Source organism: Oryx dammah, unplaced genomic scaffold, assembly GCF_014754425.2.
Source record: "Oryx dammah isolate SB20612 unplaced genomic scaffold, SCBI_Odam_1.1 HiC_scaffold_8, whole genome shotgun sequence".
Lineage (NCBI taxonomy): Eukaryota > Metazoa > Chordata > Mammalia > Artiodactyla > Bovidae > Oryx > Oryx dammah.
Genome location: NW_024070192.1, coordinates 11,617,168 through 11,637,813, shown reverse-complemented (window position 1 = coordinate 11,637,813; position 20,646 = coordinate 11,617,168). Strand labels below are relative to the sequence as shown.

The window sequence follows — 20,646 nt, the reverse complement described above, 5'->3', positions numbered from 1 at the left end:
CACAGACACCCCAATGTCACGGAGTGGGAGGCTGTGAGGAAATGGGAGGACGGTGGCGGGAGGGGAGGAGGACTGGCCACAGGCCCACAGCCAACCTGCCTCATGGGGTCACCACTCTGGGGTCCGCTTCCTTCCCTGAGACCCTTCAGGACTCTCTCCTCCTTAGCTGCTGCTGCTTGAAGCCTGCCAGGTACTTTGTGGGCCCCTCCCCTGCCCCCACTCAGAGCCCCACTTTTGGGGTTCCCTGGAGCTGGATCTGTCCTTATTTACCCTCTTCACCCGGGTGGCCCCTCTCCTTGAGCCAGATCAACCTTTCAACCCACCCTTCTGGCACTGACCCCCATGAGTGTGCAGTCACCCCCTGGGAAGGCGGCCCCACCCCCCAGCACCTCAGCATGGAAGCTGAACTCACCCCTCCCCCTCTGAACTGCTCCTCTGCAGGTGCACCCCTTCCTGCAGCCTGGGCCATAGATCGGGGTCATCAGGGGCCCCCGACCCTCGTGCTCCAGCCAGGCCCCCCATGGGATCCCATGGTCCAGATCACTTGTCATCTAACACGGTGACTAACCCCAGCCTCCTGGGCACCACGCCTGGAAGATCTTTCTAAAACGCAGATGAACTGTCACACACCCAAGAAAAATCCTGGACACTGTGCATCAAGGTCTCAGGCGACCCCCTACACCTGTCTCCTCTCCAGGTGGCTACATCTCCCATGGGCTCCCTGATGGGATCTGCGCCCTGAAGGCTGGGCCTTTACACACACACGTGTGCGTGTGTGCATGTGGTGTGAACACATTCTCCTTATGGAATGCCCTCCTGACTCCACCAGCCTTATGCTCCTATCAGCAAAGCTCCAACCTCAGCGTACCCGCTCCAGTGACATCTCTTGTCAATGGGGTAGGAGTCCTTCCATCTGCTAGGGGCACACCATTGCTCCTGTCCCCTGCTGCTGCCTCCATCCCCTACCCCCCACCCCTGACCCCTCTGACCTCAAGCCCTGGTATGGGTTGGGGCCTGGGCCTTGTGCTGTCTAGCTTGATGAGGCAAGAGGTACAGGCTTCTAGGGGCTCCCCTACCCTCATCAGATGGTATTCTCCCCTGCGCTGCCCCTGGGACCCCTGAGCTGCTTGGGTGAGTCGGGGCAGGGGTGCCACAGGGTAAGGCCAGGTGCTGAGGGAGCTAGGTGCTTCTCCTTCAGGGCCGCGGTTGTTTGAGATGCTTCCACTTGGGTGATGAGACCTCACGGAGCATGGCTGTGTTTTCAGCATGCTCGCCTGACCCCGGCATGCAACCAGCTGCTTGGCCATGGTCCTGGACCCCACACTTTAAATTCTCTGGGGGCCTGAGAAGCAGGCCCATCCTCTTTCAGCCCCTGTCCCAACAGTGTGGCCTGAGACCTGGAGAGAAGGGTTCATCCAGGCCGGCCACCTTCATCTGGCGCCCCAGAAGCCCCCGGCCCTGCCCTCCACCCCTCCAGGATTCACTGTGTCCCAGGCCCCATGCAATCCCTCACAGACCCACGCCAGCACTTGCCTTTTTGGGTTCCATAGAAACGATGTTGCCCATAGAGAACATTGCTGTTTCCATGGTGATCCAAGTGGCTCATGGGTAGGAAGGTGGATGCCAGACTCCCCGAAAATCTGGGGTACCCTGGAGCTAGAGAAGCAAGGAGACTGTGGTAGAGGCGCCTCTGGGCCACAGGCTTGCACCCGCCCTGACCCCAGGGAGGTGAGAAGCCGGCGGGTGGCCCAGGAGTGACGCCCCGCGGAGCCCGGCGTGCAGCCCGCCGGTGGGAAATCAACCCATCAATACATCATATTAACTCTGACTCGACTAATACCATCCCTCCAGTGTGGCACAAATTGAATTGCTGATGGGCTGGGGAGAGAGGGGAGGATGGAGGAGGGAGCCTTTGATTTCTCTCCCAGCAGCACTTAGCAGTGTGAGAGCTTCAAGGCAGGCCAACAAAAGGGGCTCTGGAGAGGTGGGAGATGTGGCGGTCACATTCAGTGGACATGGAGGCCCTCGCAGCTCAGGCCGAGAGAGGCAGGGCCGGACACCACCTTGGCCTGTACCATCGTAGCTGCCAGGTGAGCAAGCCACTCTGGGCTCAGTGACCCGCACCCTGAGGCTGACTTGGTTGGGTGTGGCCAGCTTCTGCCTGGCTGGAGGCCATGGGCACCACGCTCTCCATCGGCCGGGCCTCCTTAGTGCTCTGAGATCTGTAAAATGAGCTGGTCCCCAGCCATGGCAGCATCGCCCCCCAGAAGAGTTTCCCACGTTGGTCCCCAGACCCAGACCCTCCCTGGAGCCTCCAAGTCAGGTCAAACAGGCCCCTCTCTGTCCCTTTGAGGGGCCTGGACTGTCTTCTTGGACTGGCCCTGCCCAGCAGAGGACCACCAGCTACACCCTGGACTTCGCTCTGGCCACTTGGGACACACACCCTGCCTCCCAGAAGTGATGAAGACAGAAAGAGCAAACATTTGGCCAAGGAGGCCCCTTAGGCACTGGCACCTTGATAGCAGGCACAGCCGTGGCAGGCGTGTCTGTTGGATGCCCAGAGCCACCAGCCACCTGCAATGCGGCTCCTCACAGCTGGTCCTTCCCCACCAGACCAGTGGTGAGGGGGCGGGTGGAGGCTTGCAGCTGGGATGGCTAAGCCGGCTGGGCTGGGCTGGACAGGATGCTGTCTTGCTCCAAAATTCCTGCTTTGAGCTAATGCTCTTAACATTTTCCCCATGGAAAATGAGTCCCAGAGGAGCTTCTCCTGGGGACCCCATGGCTGTCCCAAGAGCGAATGGCTGCTGGGAGAGGCTTCCCACCTGATTTCTGAGGCGCCTGGGCTGTGACAAGGGAGTGGGAAGGAATCCCAGGGTCTCCCCGGGGAGCAGTGGCCACAGGGAGAAGGAGGGGCTGGCACAGGGTCCCAAGGCAGCGGGCCCTGAGGGGAGGGTGGCGGGTCCCAGGGCGAGTGTTCGAGCCGAGTCATAAGCCGAGCCTTGATACAAGGCAGCTGGGAGCCCCATGCCTGGGGAGCAGGGGTGCCAACTTCCGTCTCAATGCATCACGACAAAGTTAAGACAAGTCTGAAGCAGGGAGCTAGCTCCATGTGACCTGCTCGTTTACTGTTTTCTAAATTCCTCTTAGGACAGAAGCCCTTTGCTGTTTCATTGGAACTCCTTGTGGCAACTCATGGCCGCATGCTCCATGGAACACATGAGACCATCACCTTTCCAGAAGGAGAGGCTCAGAGCTGCAGGAGAGGCCTCCAGGCCCCAGGTCCTCAGAGGCCCTGAGGCTGGCCTGCCTGGGTGCTGAGGCTGTTGAGATGGATGGTGGAGACCAGCTCGATCTCTGTGGGTGCATGGGGGTAAGCCCTGGAAGCCCTGGAGCTTGCTGTATGGGGGGCCCAGGAGCAGCCCCTTGGCAGGCCTGAGGTTGGGGAGGGGGGAGCCATGCCAATGTGGGTCAGGCTGTGGAACCCAGCTAAGAGGTAGGGATGGACGAGGAGCATTGAGAGAATGGGAAACGCACAGGCATCAAACACTCTCGGAGCCCCCAGGGTCAAGGCCCCCAGTCCAAAGGGTGCACCCTGCACCCTGGTCCTGGTGGCCCCCTCGACATAGCCACCATCCTGCCCCTAATGATGCAGGAGGATGGTCTCTGGATCAGGAGATCTGAGGTCAAGCCGTGGCACCCATTCTCAAGAAATGCTCCCCGCAGAACGCTCCCGTACCAGCCCCGTTCAGAGGTTCCCCTTGAGCACGTGTGTTGCAAAAGCTCTGAGAAGTCCCTGGGCGTCTCCCCACGGAGGGGCTCACATCCCCGGGCCCGTGGGAGGACACAGGGGAGGTGCCCACTACCCCCCAGACCCATCCCTCTGCAGCGCCCTCCTGCCGAGGGCACAGCTGAGTCCAGGGAGCCTGGCCGCCTCGCCTGGTTTGTGAGTGGAGACACATCTGGAGCAGATGTTTCTGAGATGAAATGCAGCTCCTGGAAGACCTGACAAAAGCTGGGTGAGCCCGACGGGGGTGGGGGTGGGCCAGGGCGGTGGGGCAGAGGCCTGTGTGTGTAGTAAGGGGAGCGGTTAAAGCGCCACAGCTGTCCCCCTTTAATTGGCTGCTGTTAAATGTTTTACGGGGCCTCGTTTTGGTAAACAGAAGTCTGTAAATTCCTCCTTCCCAGACGCCCGTTTCCCAGGCACAGACCCCCCTGTGACCCCTCTGGAGGTCTGGGCCTCCCGCCCACCCGCCCTCGGCCTTCAGCTGGCCGAGTGGTGGGCTCCTTCCTGCCGCACCCTTCGGGGGGGCAGTGGGAGGGTGAGGGCCATGCCCATCCCTCCACTTCTGACCCTGAGCTGGTGGCCAGGGATCAGGGGACAGGAATCTACGGGGGCTCCTCCCCCCATCTCCAGTCTGCATAAAGTCCCACCCTCTGGAACCCCAGAAGGGAGTTAGGACTGGGGGAGTAAGGATGGGGAGATGGGAGAAGAAATGGAGTGGGCAAGGGCCGGAGCTGAGTGGGGTGGCCAGGGAGGGGGAGTGTGAAGAGCGGGTGGGCATCTGGGTGGGGGGCAGAGAGGGAGGAAGGAGAAAAGTCCTTCCAGTCCAGTCACAGAAAGGACCCTTTCTTCTCCCCAACAAGACCCTACTCTCTGAATTGAAGAGGAAAATAAAAAATGATTTTTATGAATCAGAGCAGCTGTTCTGTGACCAGAAGCCAGGACTGCTGTAGCTGGCCTGGGAAATGCCTCAGGTCCTCAAAGGGGCTTCTGCAGAGGAGAACGTGGTGGTGGTGGTGGGCTCTGAAGAGGGCTCCGGGAGCCGAGGATGGGTCAGATACCCTGGAACCCAGGGCCAGAGATCCTCGACCCTGCACTCCTTTGGGGTGGCATGGTCCGGAACCCCCTTGTTCCCAGGCTCTCATACCCCCCGAGGTTGGCTACTGCGATCGCCCCAGTTGACAGGTGAGCCCATGCTGTGTCCTTGGGCCCCCACTGCCCTCAGAGCCCTGGAAGCCCCTGCTGAGTTCTAGGGAGAAGCCCTGGGCCTCAGCCACCGCCCCACTGGGATTCCCCCCATTCTGGTCCCACGCTCTGAGTTGCCAGGAGACTTAACCCCACCCTGTGACGTGAGCATTAACAGGGTCAAAAAGGTGACACCATCAGCACCTAATGGGGTTCAGTGACGTGGAGGTGGTCTTGAGCTGGGTGGGGGCAGCAGACCAGGTCCTTGGTATCCTGGGACACCCAGCCCCTGCCAGCATCCCCCAGGGCCCTTGCTGGCCACATCCGGGAAGGTCAGGGGTGTTTCTGGGGAGTGGGCTAAGGAGGAGAGGAGCCAGCGGGCAGCCCGCCCCTGGTGGGGGCTGCCCAGAGGGCAAGGTCTGAAGATGGAAGGGTGAGAGGGAGGGTGGGGACACTTTACAGGGGAAATAAGTGAGAGGTGCCATGGGGTAGGAGGCTCCTCTTGTCACCACACCAGAGAAGGTGCCTGGGAGGACCCCAGGCCTGCTGCAAGTCTCTCAGCTGGAGAGGAAAGAGGGGTGGCCCTGGCCCCCCACGCGCGCCCTCCTTGCCTGGTGGGGTCAGTTCCCACCCCACCTGCACGGCACCTCACCTCTCCTGGGTTCTGCTGTAGAACTTTCCCAGCAGCCCAAGGTGCCCCACCTGCCCCAGGCCAGACCCAAAGGCTGGGGAGGTAACAACACCTCCCCGTGGTCCTTGCAGGGCCCACCCTCCTAGGAGAGGACCGGCTCTTGTGTCTCAGAAGGCTGACTATCTCCTGGCCAGGTCTGGGCACGGGGTGGGGTGTGGCCTGTGACCAGCCAACCAGTGGACCAGAATCCCTTGTGGGGTGGGTCAGGGGACTCCCACCACAGGGTCCCTGAGACCCCACCCCCCAGGCCCACAGAGCTCAGTGCAGACCCTGCAGGCTTAGCAAACTGCCAGCGGCTTGACACACAGGGCTCTAATCACCCCCATGCCACCAGGGTCCTGCCCCGGCTCCCCGCTGGCTCCCCGCATACCCATGAGGGCAAGGCCTTCTGCAATAGACGCCTCCCAACCCCCATGACGCCTTGACAAAAAACATGGCCACCTCCCTGGAGGCTCGAGTTGCTAGAAAGTTCTCCCCACCACTGAGCCCTGAGCTGTGGCCAGGGGCTGCCAGCAGGGTCTGACATCAAGTCCCAAGGGCAGCTCCCCACAACGTGACTGGCTGAGTCCCTAATCAATGGGGCCAAGAATCACGCTTTTATATAGCCAGCCACACTGCGGGGGTGGGGCAGGCTGGTGCTCCAGAAAACCCAAGCTGAACCATCTCAACTGCCCATCTCGTGGGTCAAGCCACCCTCCAGGGCTCAGCAGAGGGGAAAAGCCCCTCTGGGTCGAGCCCCCCCCCAGACCACTCCACCATTGACCGGTATCCTTCCAACCCTAACAGGTCCCATCTTTACTCTACCCATGACAATCCCTACAGACACCTAGGCAGAGAGCCCTGTTCCTGGAGCCCTGCACACGTCTATCCCTCTGAATTCTGCCATGCCGACATTAACTGGGCGCTGGCTCTCTTCCTGTGACATCCCTTTCACTCAGGGTGTCAGTGGATTTCCACTGTGGTACACAAGACTACTAAACAGTAGTGACCACACTGAAAGCTGGGTTAAGAAGAATTCTGAGGCTGTGTCCACACGCAACTTCGAAAGTGTTGCAATCGACTAATAATGCCTGCCCTGGGCACAGGAAGGTCACTGGCAGCAAACTGGGAGGACACCTGCCACCACCCTTGCTCTAGTATCTGAAGGGGGTAACTTTGCAACAGCCTCCTTCCCACGTCCTCCCTGTTCCTTGCCAGATATTCCAGTTTCTGTCCATAGGCCCCTTCAGGCTCATACTCAAGTGGTCAGAACCCTTGGGAATTCAGGCTGGGCATCACAGTGCAGCTCCCAAGATCCACCACCCTGGACTTTGTTGGGAGGAGCCAAGTGAGACCCCTTAATGGGCTGAAGATGGCTTTGGAAACTGGGCCTCTCAGGGAGTGCCCAGATCTCAGCCTCTTGCAGCTGGGGGCTGGGGCTGGGGCCTAAGGCTGGCACAAGATGATTTCTATGCCACTGTGGTCTGTTAAAGTTGGCCCAGGCACACATGCTGACCCCCAGTCGCCCCAGGTTTGGGGCCCAGCTGCCTGGTCTGTTCCCAGGCTGAGTGGAGTGGGTCAGAGCCAGGGGAAGGTGCCTGGCTCCCACGGACACCTCTGGAACAAAAGCAGCAGGCAGCTAGCCCAGGAGCCAGGCGGTCATGGACAGTCCCAGGCTCCTGGCGAGTGCTGTGCAGGGAGGAGCTGGGTTCAGGCCGTACAGAGCTGAGATGCAGGCCTTAGCAACAGCCCCTCCAGGGGAACAGGACCTGTCGGCCAGGGAGGGCTGGGGACCAGGGCTTGCTGCAGGACTAAAGCTGGGGGAGAGACAGAGTCTCAGAGCTTGGAGCTGGGAACAAACTGGCATGACCCCCCCAAACCCTCACAACACCCCACCCAACACCTCTGTCAGGGAGCTCGGCTGGAGAGAGCCTCTGACCACACCTCTTGCACCCTGTCTTCCTGGGTGGATGCTCTAAGACCCCCATACCCCATGCCGGGGTATCTAAGATACACATAGATCATAGTGCTTGGGGGATCCTGGGGGCTTGGGGCCACAGGAACAGGGCAAGCCAGCCCCACACCCAGATGTGACACTGGGCCTCTCTCCCCAGCCCTGTCAGACCCAGTGTAGCTCATACACACCCTCGGCTGCAAACAGCAGCCCAGGAAGGTCCCCAGGCCCCCAGCACAGCAGTGGACAGTTGCTACACGGGATATGCAAGGACAGAGGGGTCCCTGGAGGTTGGGACCTGGATGGGGAGGTGGGCAGAGGCAAAGCGCAGTGAGGGGCTAAGGTCACAGGGAGCAGGGAGCGGGGTGGAGGGGTGGGGGCTGGCCACTCAAAGCCCCGAGAAAGCTCGAGGCGGTCAGAGGTCCAGATGGGACAGGCCTCCCTCTGGCTATGATGAAGCTGGCAGGAGAGGGCCTGTCTGGCAGGGCAGCCCTGATCCCCCGTGTCTGGATCTGGGGAGTTTGGCCCCTTCCCCTACACTCTCCCCAGATCACAGGGTGGTCAGCTGCCCCCAGTGACTCAGCCCTGCCCTCTGGCACTGGCAGGACCAGGTGGGCAGGGTGAGGATTGCTGCCTACATGTAGGGGCATCTTTACTGAGCTGGGCAGGGAGGGGAGGTGATCATCGGTGGTCCCGTGCGGGCAGATTCAGAGGCCATTTTGGCCACCGAGAAAACAGGCCAGGAGAAGGTGCTGGAGCGGCCAGCGGCCGGGGGAGAAGGACAAGGTCCAGGGCAGGGATGTGCCTCAGAGAAGGGCAGGCAGAGGGCTCCTCTTGACAGCGTCACCACACCAAGATGGTGACACCGGCTGGGACCTTTGTCCCCCACATAGACGTGCTCCCAGAAGCCCTGGTGAACCCTGAAGTCTTAGAGGCGGACAGGACAGCTGAGGGGCTCAGGGAAGCCAGGAGAGGGGCTGGGAAACGGCAGGGAGTGCCCAGTGGCTCCTGGGTGCGACCCCTGCCCCACTGGAGGCGAGCCCAGCCCCGAAAGGAGAAATAGCCTCCAGGGCGGGTGCAACTGACAAAGAGGCCGGCCCGGCTAACAGCCAGCGATAGCTCATGTGCCCGCTGCCTCTGGAGGCTCTCCCTCCAGGTGGCACGAGAGACCACGAGTGGCCTGGGCTGCGGGAGCCCAGCAGCCCCGCTCCACCCAAGCTGAGCCCACGGAACAGACTCCCCTTTCATGGCCCTGTGGGTGGTCCCACCAGGCAGCCGGGGGGAGGTAGGGTGGAGGAGGGAGGGAGGGGGCCCGGCCTGCTGACAATAGGGCCAGCTGTGCTGCACCCCACCCCCACGGGGACCCACCCAGGGCAGGCCGGCTACACTGGCTCACCCCTTTGCCTCAGGTCAGTTCCGCCGCCCACCCTGACCCTAGGCCCCGGAAGGGAAAGTCTCATCTCTGGCGGGACCCTTCACTTGGTTGAGCCTGGGGTGGGGGGTCCGGGGGTGGGGTGGGGCAAGAGGCCCTGGACAGACAAGCTCTGCCCCAGGCCAGATGTTCTGGGGCGGCTCCTCCGTTCTGGGGTACTTGCCCTGCACCCCAGCTGCTCCACCAGGGAAGCAGGAAGCCCTGGCCCCGGCTCTGGTGGCTGTCCCCCAGATGGTGGGTTGGGTCCACCCACGGAGAGCTGGGGGCCCTGCCTGAAGTGGAAGGATCCATCCTCTCTCCTGGCCCCCACTGACATCCCTCCCCATCCCTCCCCCACACCCTCCCCACTATCCTGGCCTCCTTGCTCTTAAGTTAAGAACTCCTTTAGGGGCCCAGCCCTGACCATCCCCAGGCTGGAGGGGGCGGGTAGCAAGCCTGCTTTGCCAGGCACCTGTCTCCCTGCCCATCCTGGGGGCGGCAAGAGGACAAGGATGAGGCCAGACCACGGAGCAGCCCGCCCAGGCAGCCCACCCTGCCCGCCAGCCCCCGCTCTCCGGCCATGTCGCGTGCCCCCCGCCCCACCTCGGCCCCCCTTCCCCCTGAACACACACAGCAGAGAAACAGGCCCCGGCACGCGGGCAGCCAGCTGGCACCCAGTCAAACTAGCAGCCAGGCACGCTGCCAGGGCAGCCAGCCAGCCAGCGCTGCCACTCGTCCCGGCCCCACCCGCCCGCCGGCCTTTACGCTGGGAGCTCACAGCGAGGCAACCGCACCATGTGGCTTGTCAGAGCGAGGCTGCAAGGAGAGGAGGGCAGGGGAACCCCGTAGGAAGGGGATCCCAGGCCAGGCAGCGCAACTGCAGGCAGAGAAGGGGAGACTGGGGCACAGGCCTGGGAGGTGGTAGGGTCCCCAGGACAGACACACGAGCTACCCTCAGGCGGAACCTGGCAGATTGGGGTTGCTCCCCCCAGGAGCCACTGCTCCCCTGAACTCATCTTTAGTCCTGGGTGGGCCCTGCTCTCTCCTCTACCTGTGTTCCGGAGCCTGTGTTCCACGTGGGTGGCTCAGAAGCCTCCTCGCTTCCCCTTGTCCTGCACCCACCTACATTTGCCCATGGAGCCCACCGCCTCAACATGCACGCCCTCCCCCACGAGACCGTGGGTGCCCTCAGCCCAAGGAGGCGCCCAGGGCTGGTTCAGGGCTGCTCCAACTGTCCTTGCCTCGGAGCAGCTGCCTCCCTGGCATGCACGGTGGGTAAGGGGTGGGTTGGGGGGCTGGCACCCTTGCACACACTGGTCCCCTCACAGTGGGTGGTGGGAACTGCAACCTGCCAGGTGGCTCTGGGGCTGTGGCTACGGGTGGCGGGGTGACCGGCAGGCCGTGAGCAACTCTGCCGAGGGAGCCGTTGGCTGGGGGAAGTGAGTGTCTGGAGGCCGTTGAGGGTGCTATCTATGGGCTGCCTCCCACCCGCCCACCCCCGCTTCCCCAGCAGCCCCCAGAGGGGCAGGACAGGGAGCCTTCTCCCTGGGCCCCAGGGCAGGTGGCACTGCCCACAAACCGCCCTTTTTGCCCGCAAGGTCCTGAAGGGTGGGCCAGAGGGGCAGGGGGATATGTACCTTCTGGCGCAGAGCTCTGCCATCCTGACCCTGACCAGGGATCACCGTGGCAGCCGGCCTGGCTACGCCCACGGCCCCATGGCCAGGTCAGGGCAGGGCAGCGGCCGGGGGAGGCCGTGGGTTTGGTGGAAGCTGTCCTACACGGCTGCTGCGAGTATGCCCTGCCCGCCCCACGACACTTGGCCCTCTCCTCCCTCCCACAGACGTTTTGGAAGCCAGACGCTCCTGCCAGGTTCAGGAGTTCACCCAGCAAATGCAGAAGGCAGAAGAGCTGGGAGGAGCAGGGGAGCAAGGGGTGCCAGGCATGGCCAGCCCGGGAAGCCCCGATCCGGGGCCTGACACCATTGCACCAGTTGTCCCCTGGGGAGGCTGCGAAGAGGCAGAGGTGGGAAGCAGGCGGAGAGGGGTCTGGGCCAGGTGTCTGCTCTGCCCCCCTGGGTCCTCAGGGCCGGCCTGGTCGCCCTTCCACTGGGGAAGGGAGCTGCTCCTTATCGCCTACCCAACATGTGCGCTCTGCACGGCACTTAAAGCCCAGATTATTTTAACAACTGTCCCTCACTCGTCACCTGTCCTGTTTGGAAAACAGCCCCTTTCTTGTTGCACAAAGAGAGGTTTCTCTCGCTCTCCAGCAGCACTGGGCGCTAATCTCCCCGCCTGGAACGCAGGCGGCAGCGGGCGCGGTGTGTGGGTCCGCGTGCTCTGCAAACACAACGCCCGCCGCTCAGCAGTCATTGAGTTACGGCGGTGCTGGTGCCAGGAGCGCAGAGCCCTCTGTGCCCGCTGCCAACTGCAATTACCTCTCCGTGTGCCAGCCGCCGTCGGGCTTAACCCTTCCTACGCTGTGGTGGCCTACTGGATATCAGCAACCTCGGGCTGGGGACACTAGGGCTCAGGGTCACCGCCCACATCATGGTGCCCAGGGGCTGAGCAGACAGTGCAGAGCTGGGTGGGGGCTGGTGACCTTCCCTGAGAGTGCCAAGAAGAACCTCAACATCCTAATAGGGCCTGCAAGGGCCTCCAGCCAGCCACGAGGCCTAAGAGTGACACATATGAGGTACCTACTGTGTGTACAAGGCTGCAACCGAGGGGGAGGCAGGGGCCAGAGAGGGACTCTGTTCTAGGCCAGGCCCCCAGGGTGGCAGCCTGAGTCTGTTGACAGCTCTCTCCTCCCCTCCACTCCTTCCCAGCTGACACATCTGGAGCCCATGCCTCTCCGAGTCTCGGAGGTGGGCGCAGGCCTGCCCGGCCAGCGCAGCTGTGTTCCACATTTCCTCAGCTCCCCCGAGCCTTCCCGGCCCCACCCCTTCTTCCCTCTCTGCCCATCTCTGCTGCACATCTGGCCAGGACCACTGACTGGCAGGGGTGTCCCCTGCCCACATACTCTGTTTCCAACCAGTTACCACCTCCCCCATGGGGGTGTCCTCGACAGGGAGGCAGCCCCTTGCCCCGGTGCTTGGCATGGTCTGCCAGCCACAGCAGGGGAGCCCTTTGCTTCACCACAGGCCCTGGGAACCATGATCAAGAACCCAGTGGCTCTAGCAGCAGGGTGCGGCTGGGAGCCTGGGCCCCTGACTTACCTTCATGAGAGTGGGAGAACCAGATCTGGGAGGTGGCGGGGTGTGAGCCCCGGTAGGCCTGCTCCGAGGGGGACGGGGTGGGGCCACTGGGGTGCGCAGAGGCCGCCGAGCCCAGGCTGCTGGTGAGGAAACTGCCCATGAAAGAGGAGGCCGGAGAGTTCCCCATCAGGCGGCTGCTAGCTGTGGACACAGTGGGCGAGAATGAGTCTGGGCAGGGACAAGCACTAAGGAGCCCTTTCCCAGGGCTGACTCTCAAGCCCCAAGGTTCCCAGGCTTTTGTCTTCAAACAGCCAAGAAGCCAAGGTGGGAGAAGCTGCCCGCTCGGGCCCTGGAGGCCCTGACACCCTCCTGTTCTTGCAAAACCCTGAAGATTGGCACTTCAGCTGAGCTGTCCTCCACCCCGCCCACCACCCCCAGCAACCAGGTGCCAGGTACTGTGGGAATAAACATTCAGGGACCCAGGGCTTGAGGGAAACATCGACCCTCTTCACTTCGGAGGCTGACTCTCCCAGGCTTCTTAGCTGCTGGCAGACCTGCCAGAGTGCACCTCCCGAAAAGGTCCAGGGTCAGCAGGTCTCAGCCGTCCCTGTTCTCCCCCCAGGTGGCACTAGGGTTCTGGCCTTCCCCCCGAGCAGGGTCTTCAACCTTCTCCCCAGGTCCAGTTAACCATCTCCTGACAGTGGATGCCCTCTATCAGGTGAGCAAGAGAAGAAATGGAGGCAGAGCAAGAGAGAACCACAGGAGGAGCCCGAGAACAGACACGGCAGGATCTGCTTTAACGTCCCCAGGGTTTTTCAGGGTCAGGCCCTCCTGGTGGCATTGAGACGCAGTCAGCCATTTATGTTTCAGGATACTCGGCATTTCGCCCAGCAGCTAGCCTCCATGGCCTGCCTACCTGCACCCTCTGACACTGTGTCCCCCTCTCTGCCCTGTCCAGTGGCCAAGGCCAGGCTGTTTGAGTCTCTCCAGGTTACCATGGCAACCAGTGGATTGCCTAGGAATGATACACCGTGCACTCTGTGCAGTGCAGCCCCCGGTGCCAGGTGGGTGGTCTGGGCTGCACCGCTCAGCCCCTACCCTGGCAGGGCCCCCTGGCACCTTGTCACCTCCATTCCATGGGCAGTGAGCCTGGCTTGGGACCATCTCAGGGGATGGGGAACAAGGTTCTGGGGGTTCACCATCCCATTAGGCTGAATGCAGCAGCCTGGCAGGGTTTGCAAGGGTTCTGGGGGCTCCAGGAGGCTGCAGGCCCGGCCCAAGGTGAGTCAGGGCAGCTGTTTCCCTACCCGGGAGGCAAGGGGAATTTGCAAATTTGTGATGTCTCATCCAGCCTGGCTGGGCCCTGGGAGCTTCCCAGACGTGAGGTGACTCAGCAGAGAGGCGGCAAGGCCCTGGAGCAGGGGAGAGGGAGGGGCTGCCCCACCGGGACCCTGGCAGTTCCCCTCCACTTCCCTTCACTCCCATTCGAGGATGAGACTTGTGGATGAGAAAGGCCTCTCCCAGGAACCAGCCTCAGCGGAAGGGTCTGTGAATGCTGGCCGGGTGCTAGGGTGTGAGCTGACCTCTGTGGTGGCTATCAGGCCAAAGGGAGACCCTGAAAGGACCAGAGGACCCAGGGGCAGGGGGCGAAGGTGTCCAAGAGCCAGGGACTTCCCAGACCGCAGGGCTGGGACTGCCATGGGCCCTGGCCAGACCACAGGCATGTCCAGCCAGGGGAGGAGACTCGGCTGGGAAGGGAAGTACTGGCCTCCCGGGCGGGCGCGCAGAGCAGGCAGGAGATGGAGGGCGGTTCCTGCTGGGCTCCGGGGACCCGGGGGGGGGGGGCCATGCTTGTGGGATGAGTGAGGCCTCTTCCTGCCTCGCCCAGGCCCACCCCATGTCCCCCAGGCCTTCCCACCCCCGCACCCTCCCAGGGAAGTCCCTCCGCCCTGCTCTTCCTGGGGACAGTGGGAAGCAAGCGAGTCCAGAAGTCGGTCTGGATAAAGTATTTCTCTGGGAGCTTGGCCTGAGAACCTTGAGTTCTCCCACAGCCCAGCGGGTGGGGGTGGTGGGTGGGCCTGAGGCTGGGCGGGAGGAGTGGCCTGGCATCCCATAGGGCCCCTCCAGTCTGGATGCAGGGAAACTGAGGCTCAGAGGTGGCCCCCCTCACAGGGTCTCCCGTACCCGGGCACCCTGCAGGGGCAGGTGGGGAGCATCCCTGAGGCCCAGAGGGGGATGTTTGACTAATCTTCTAAGCTGGAACTGGGTTGGCGTGAGAGAGATGTGGGACTTCCTGTCACCCTCCCCCAGGAGACTGGTTCTGGCCCTGGCTGGGCACTCTTAATGGTGCCTGTTTTGACACCATCCCAGAAGGGGATGTCCCACTGCGTGGGCGCTTTGGAGGGGAGAGGCACTGCAGCTCAACAGCCCTGGTCCCAGCTCCATGGGGCAGGGGACACACCGACAGGCTGAGCTTCCTGCTGTGTGCCCACCTTGCCTAGGCCATCCACTCTCCCAATTTGGGGACCCTCTTGGAGCCTTTCCTAAGTCCATAAGAAAGGAACCCTTGCTCCTGAGTGTGGGAAGTGAGTGGCTGGGACGGCACTCCAGTCTTGCCCTTTGACTTCGGCCCAAGGCTCCCCAGGGCCCTCCTTTGCTCCAAGCCTTTTGGGGATGCCCCTGCTTCTCCATCTTCCCCAGCCTTGTGGGCGGTTTGCGGCCCCAGTGTCCGGCCTCAGGCTGGACCATTTATCTCGGGGGCGGAGGGTGTCTTTTCCCTCCTTTTTCCTTTCACATTGAAAACAGAAGAGCCTTATCACATAAATATTATGTCTTTACATCTTCACTGTAAGACATTCAAATGACAGATACAACAAGGAAGGAAACAGAGATATCAGGGACCCCGCTGCTCTGGGGCACAGCAACACACATTCCAGGGACCACTTTCCAGGCACTCGCCCTGGTGGGCCACCTGAAGGTTCCCAGGTGTCCTCTCCTAAGGCCCCAGCCCACAGCAGCAGGTCCCGCCAGGGTCTCTCATACTCCCTGACTGGCAGGCCAGCCCTGGGGGATGGGCGCTGGGCAGCTGCAAAGCCAACTCCCCTCATGGGCACCCCAGCCCGGACCCTGCTCAGTTGGTGGGTTCCATGAGCCTTGCTCCAAAAGGGTCAGTCTCCTCCCGCTGTCCTGGGCTAGAAATCTGCAAGCTGCCGCAGGTCCTACAGGCTTTGCCGGGTGGGCACTGCCATGATGGGTGTCAGGGAGGGGATGGCTGGCACCCAGAGCCTCCCCGACCCCGTCTGACCCCTGATCCTCAGACAGAGCATCCATGCTCCCGTGTCACTTTCACCTCCAAGGACTTCGGCCATGGCCCCGTGCCCACCCAGCAGAGGCATGGGCAGACCTGGCTGCCACCTCCCAGCTCCCGCCCGCCTACCAGTAGCCAGTCCCAGACAGAGCTTGAGCAGAGGCGGCCTGGGCCCCGGCCAGGGTTGAAACTGCACAGCCAAGTCTGGCCGGGAACTGGGCTGGAGACTTCTTTCCTCTTGGCAAGGTCCTTGCCCACGGAGTGTTGTGGTTAGCAACCCGGGAGGGGACAATGGGAGCCCCAAGCAGCAGGAAGGGCCAGAGGGGCTTTTGGCTCAGAGCCCCCCAGGGGCTAGGAGCCCTAGCCCTGGCACTGTCTGCCCTAGCCCTTCTCACAGCCTTGTATTAATGTAGGTCACTGTGATCCCAGGTGGCGGGCCCACCACGGGACTGACGAAGGGGTGGGCATCATCACTGTTGGCCCCGCAGCCTCTGGGGTTTGGATGTGGCCTGTCCAGGGAGCATGGTCACGGTGGCCGTGCCCTGCATCCTCTAGGGGCTCACAACAGAGCCATCTGGCCAAGTTGAACATCATCTCAGGACTGAGACCTGAACAGGGCCACCGAGGCAGACGGTTCTGTAACCACACACCAGCCCCCAGCCCGCCATCCCCACTGCCTGGCCGGCCCAGGCCAAGGTCTGCAGCCCCAGACACAGGGCTCCAGCCTCGATTCCAGCGCCGCCTCAGCTCTGCCTGGGACACCACGGAGGCCTGGCCCGGGTGCCGGGCTGGCTGAGAAAACCACTCCGGAAGCCAGAATGCCCGGGAGGGCTGGTTGACACCCCCGCGCCCCCCCCCCCCCGCCATGGCCCAGTTCCTCAGGCCCAGCCCTCACCCCCGGAGGCCTACTTGTTCCCACGCCCCGAGGCCCAGACAACCTGGATCGGGAGATAGACCGTACCTGGGCCCTGGCCGTGTGGCGACTTGCAGCTGCCCCAGCTGGACAGGGCTGGGCCGGAATCCCCTGACTGCCTAGCCTGCACTCAGGGCCATTCTGTGCTAGCCATGCCCGAGGCTGCCCCACGTGCCCCCAGGCGAAACCAGGGGGAGGGGGCCTTCCTCTGCCAACCTGTTTGCCAGGCCCACCTGCTGCAGCCAAGACGTTCAACAGAAGTTGGCCAGACCAGAGGGGTACTGAGGGGGCCCCTGCCGTGGAGTCCAGGGGTGCCCCAAGGAGCTTCCAGTCTAAGGAGTGTCTGATGGGTAGCAAAGTCACCAGAGCTCAAAGTGCTGGCACTCCAGAGGCTGGCCTTGGGGGCCTAGACGACCTAGGGCCTGCCCACCTCCTCTGCCTCCAGCCTCTACCTCCCCATCAGCCAGCCGGATGGAGGGACAGACATAGAAGGGCCTAGGAGAGCGTGGAGTACAGCAGCGGGAGCATTTGTTTTGACTTAAGTGAGCTACCTTTTCTGGAAACGGTGAAATGGGTTGTAAAAAAGCACACACACAAAAGGCCTCCCTGTGATAGCTGGCGGCAGCTCCTGAGAGTCAAGCCCTTTCCGGCTCCCCTGCCGCTGCTGGAGGCCCAGCTGATGGGCCGCTGGCACGAGGCTCCCCAGGGGTGCTGTGTCTGGCGGCTGCACCCGCCCGCCGCCCAGACCCGCTCCCGCCCTGTGGCTCACACCTGCTCAAGGCACTCCACCGCCCCCAGCCCCCAGCAGAGCCCGCCTGGGCGCTGGGGACATCCAGCTCCCCTGGGGCCATCCCTGGGTCTTCCCCAGGACCTCAGGGGCAGCTGAGACACTGCCACGACGGGTGGCCTGCCTGGGAGGCCAAAGTGCTCCTCGGGTGTTAGGCCAGGCCCCTCCAAGGGAGTCGACTGGAGAGGAGGCGGCAGGAAGGGTAACAGCCCACCACGTGGACTGTTCACATTCCTCTCATTCCAGGAGAGGGAAGGGGAGGGCAGACGTCCATCCCGGGTGTCCGCGTGGACAGAGGTGGCGAGACCTCAGTCCAGCCTGCCTGCAGGCGGGTGGGCGTCCATCTGTCTGGCCACCCAGGAGAAGAAAGTGGGGAGAGAGACAGGACTGGGGATACCAGGCCCAGGTGGGAGGGGCTGCTCTGGACTGCCCCACCGGAAACCCAAATTGCGCAGAGCAGGGGCCAGGCTGTAGAGGCTACGCTGCACTGCCGGCCACCAGATCCGCTCTGGGTGCACACACGTTCCGGGCTTAATTGCTGATGTCACCAGGGACACTCCCCACTGGGCTGGAATCCATCAGTGGCCTAGGCATGAGATAATATATGTGTGTGTGTATGTGTGCACGTGGGCATAACAGGCAGCGAAGTATGTGGGCACTCAGGGTGTGTCGGCGTGTGTGCATGGCTGAGAGTGCATATGGGCAATGGTCACGCACATAGGCTGCAGATGTGCATGGAGGTCTGGGGCCGGGGCTCTGAATGTGCGCTCAGGACATGGGTGTACACACCTGGCTCTGAGTGTGTGCGAGGTGGTGACTTGTTCACATGTGAGGGACTCACACACAGGCTGGGCCAGCCCTCAGGGACGCTTCTTCCCAGGGTCACACCTCCACCAAACCAGTCTCCTTACTGGCCCAGACTCTGAAAAAGGCTCCCGGCCTTGGATTCTATGTGACGCCCATGGTGGCATGTGAGAGACGCCAGGACGCCCCTCTCCTTCTCCACCATGGTGGGGCTCATCCAGCTTACTCGTGGTGGAAGGGCAACTCAAGCCTTAAGCCTGTACCAAACTGTGGTCCCAAGACCCCCGACTCTCTGCTGGCTGGGAGTTGGCCCCCTCCCCAGCCCAGCGACTCAAACCCATAGCCACCTGGACCTGAAAGTGAATCCAGCAGTGGTATGGGTTCTGGGGGCAGCAGGCAGGTTGCGTGGCCATCTTCCCACAGACACCCGATCCCTTTACAGTGAAGAAGCAGCTCAGAAGCCCCCTTGGATCTGAGACCCCCTCCCAGCAGGGCTGGTCTTACTGACAGGCTCTTCAGAACCCAGAAATTGTCGGAATCTGGAGCACTCCCCTCTGTCTTTGAATCAGGGGCCTCCTGTCTGGCTCCCCTCACTTGCTGGGTCTCAATGGACACAAAACCTGCCCTGCTTTCGGCCATACTCTGCTGCCCCAGCCCGAGTCCCTGAGGACGCCATCCAAGGACTCCAGCTGCCGTCCACAGCGCCGCGATGAAGCAGGGACCAGAAGAAGAGGCAAGACAGGCCTAGGGAGGGAGGGAGGGAGGACAGGAGAGAAGGAAGAGGCTGGAGGCAGGAAGAGAGACAGCTGCAGCGGTAGGACAGGGGTGCTGGTGGGAGGCAGCATGTGGGGGCCAGCCCCGCCCTGAGATGTGGGGGCAGCCCCGGTGAGGGGTATTTGCCAGAACACACAGGCGTCGCATGGGAAGCCCCTCTCCGCTGGTCCAGGAGAACCTTCCAGAAGACCCGGCTGGCCCAAAGGCAGTGTCTCTCAGGCCATAATAGGAGAACTCTGTGGTTGCTGAGCCACCAGGCCCACAAGTGTAGAGGCAATGATGACGGGGGACGGGCCCAACCACCAACAGCCCAGAACTAATCAAAGAAAAGGAAAACCGGATGTAAGTCTGGTTCTTATTAAAAGGGTAAATTTAGCTTTTTGGCTGGAGGGGGAGGGGGGCGGCCAACACTCCCCCCTGGGGCCGCCCTCGGACTCTGGCCGAGAGAGTGACTCAGAGGGTTGCTCCCCCTCCTCCTGTTCTTTGCACCTTCTGGGGTCTCCGCCTTGCTTCCCTCTCACAGCCTCCCTGGCAAGCGGCCAGCACTCCCCCTCCAGGACATCTCTGAAGGCCAGGGGGCAGCGGTGTGGGGAGGTGACCAGAGCCACCCCCTCCAAACCCCGCCAGCCAGAGAAGGAGCCTCAGCCAAAGCATCACACCATGTTGAAATAAGCCAGCTGCAAAGAGACGAATGCCCTAGGGGCTGTAGTCCAGTGTGGACATCAGGGTGTGCACACACACACACACACACACATACACCCGAGCCCCTGGACAGGGTCATAGGGGCCCACCTTGTTCTCCTACACTCCACCCGGCACTCAGCACCTCAAGCTGGTCTGGGACACCCCTCTGTCTCAGCTGTGAGCAGGCAGGGCAAGAGGGGAGCAGATGGCGGGTTGGGGGCAGGGCTGTGCCTCTCCAGGCAGAGACCTCCAGGGAGCCCACATTCTCAAATTTCTGATGGGCCACCCTCTGCAGCCCATCCCTGTCTTCTGAGACTCGCAGTAGCCTTGGCCTCCTCACCTGACTCTAACGTCCGCGACCAGAAGCAGAAAAAGGCCTGGCACTGGGGCTGGGGCTGCTCCTGGCTCCTGGCAAGAGGAGCACTGTGCGGGGGGCAGCTCGCTGGGGAGCAGGATCCCCCACAATGTGTTCCTGGGGGCAGCGCTACCCGCCCCACATGAGAAGGGAGATGGGGCAGAGGGCAGGGTGCACCCAGGGCTCTGTATCCTTGTAGCTTCTTCTAACAGCGCTGCTCTGACAAACCACCCCACTCCCTTCAAAGTAAAGTATTTTAATTTCTAAAGACGGTGAGTGTAAGTAGAGAAAAACCCTCAATTCTCTGATGTACAACTACAATATTTCTGGGAACTGTCAAAATGAGCAGAGCAAAGAGAGCTGTTTCTGGAGTGGAGAAGGGCACCCCACTGATCGAGGGTCCCAAATAGGGATGGAGTGCCAGCCAGCCCTGGGGAGCCAATAGGGGAAACAGGCTCAGGGCAGCCCTGCAGGAGCTCCCAACGGAGAGAAGATCCCTGGCACACGCAGCTAGCCCACAGCCTGTGCACCCAGCCCTACTACAGGGCGTGCCAGGGCAGGGGGTAGGGGGGGCTCAGGCAGAGAGCCAGCCTTGGAGCTCCAGCCCAGAAGCCTGCGCTCCTGTCTCCCGATGCGACCACAGGGCAAACAAGTTGGCTTGCTGAGTCTCCACCACCTGGATCCCACCTGCCTCAGGGGCAGGAGGCGGCAGGGAACTCAGCCCTGAGACTGAGGACTGACTCCCTCACCTGATTCACAAGCTGGGCTCGAAGCAAGCGTCTTTGGCAAAGACTCTGCTGCCAGAGCAGAGGAGGGGGCTCTGTGCTGG

General features: G+C 62.2%; 1 protein-coding gene across 1 annotated transcript in view; it reads right to left on the bottom strand.

The window, feature by feature from the left end:
* BAHCC1 (BAH domain and coiled-coil containing 1) overlaps positions 1-20,646 on the bottom strand; it is a 56,686-nt gene that overhangs the window by 24,607 nt on the left and 11,433 nt on the right. Inside the window, exons 2-3 of the mRNA XM_040244809.1 lie at positions 12,216-12,395; positions 1,534-1,656 (exon numbers count right to left, since the gene is read on the bottom strand). Of these exons, the coding sequence (XP_040100743.1) occupies positions 1,534-1,656; positions 12,216-12,395 (303 nt within the window). The remainder of the gene's footprint in view (positions 1-1,533; positions 1,657-12,215; positions 12,396-20,646) is intronic.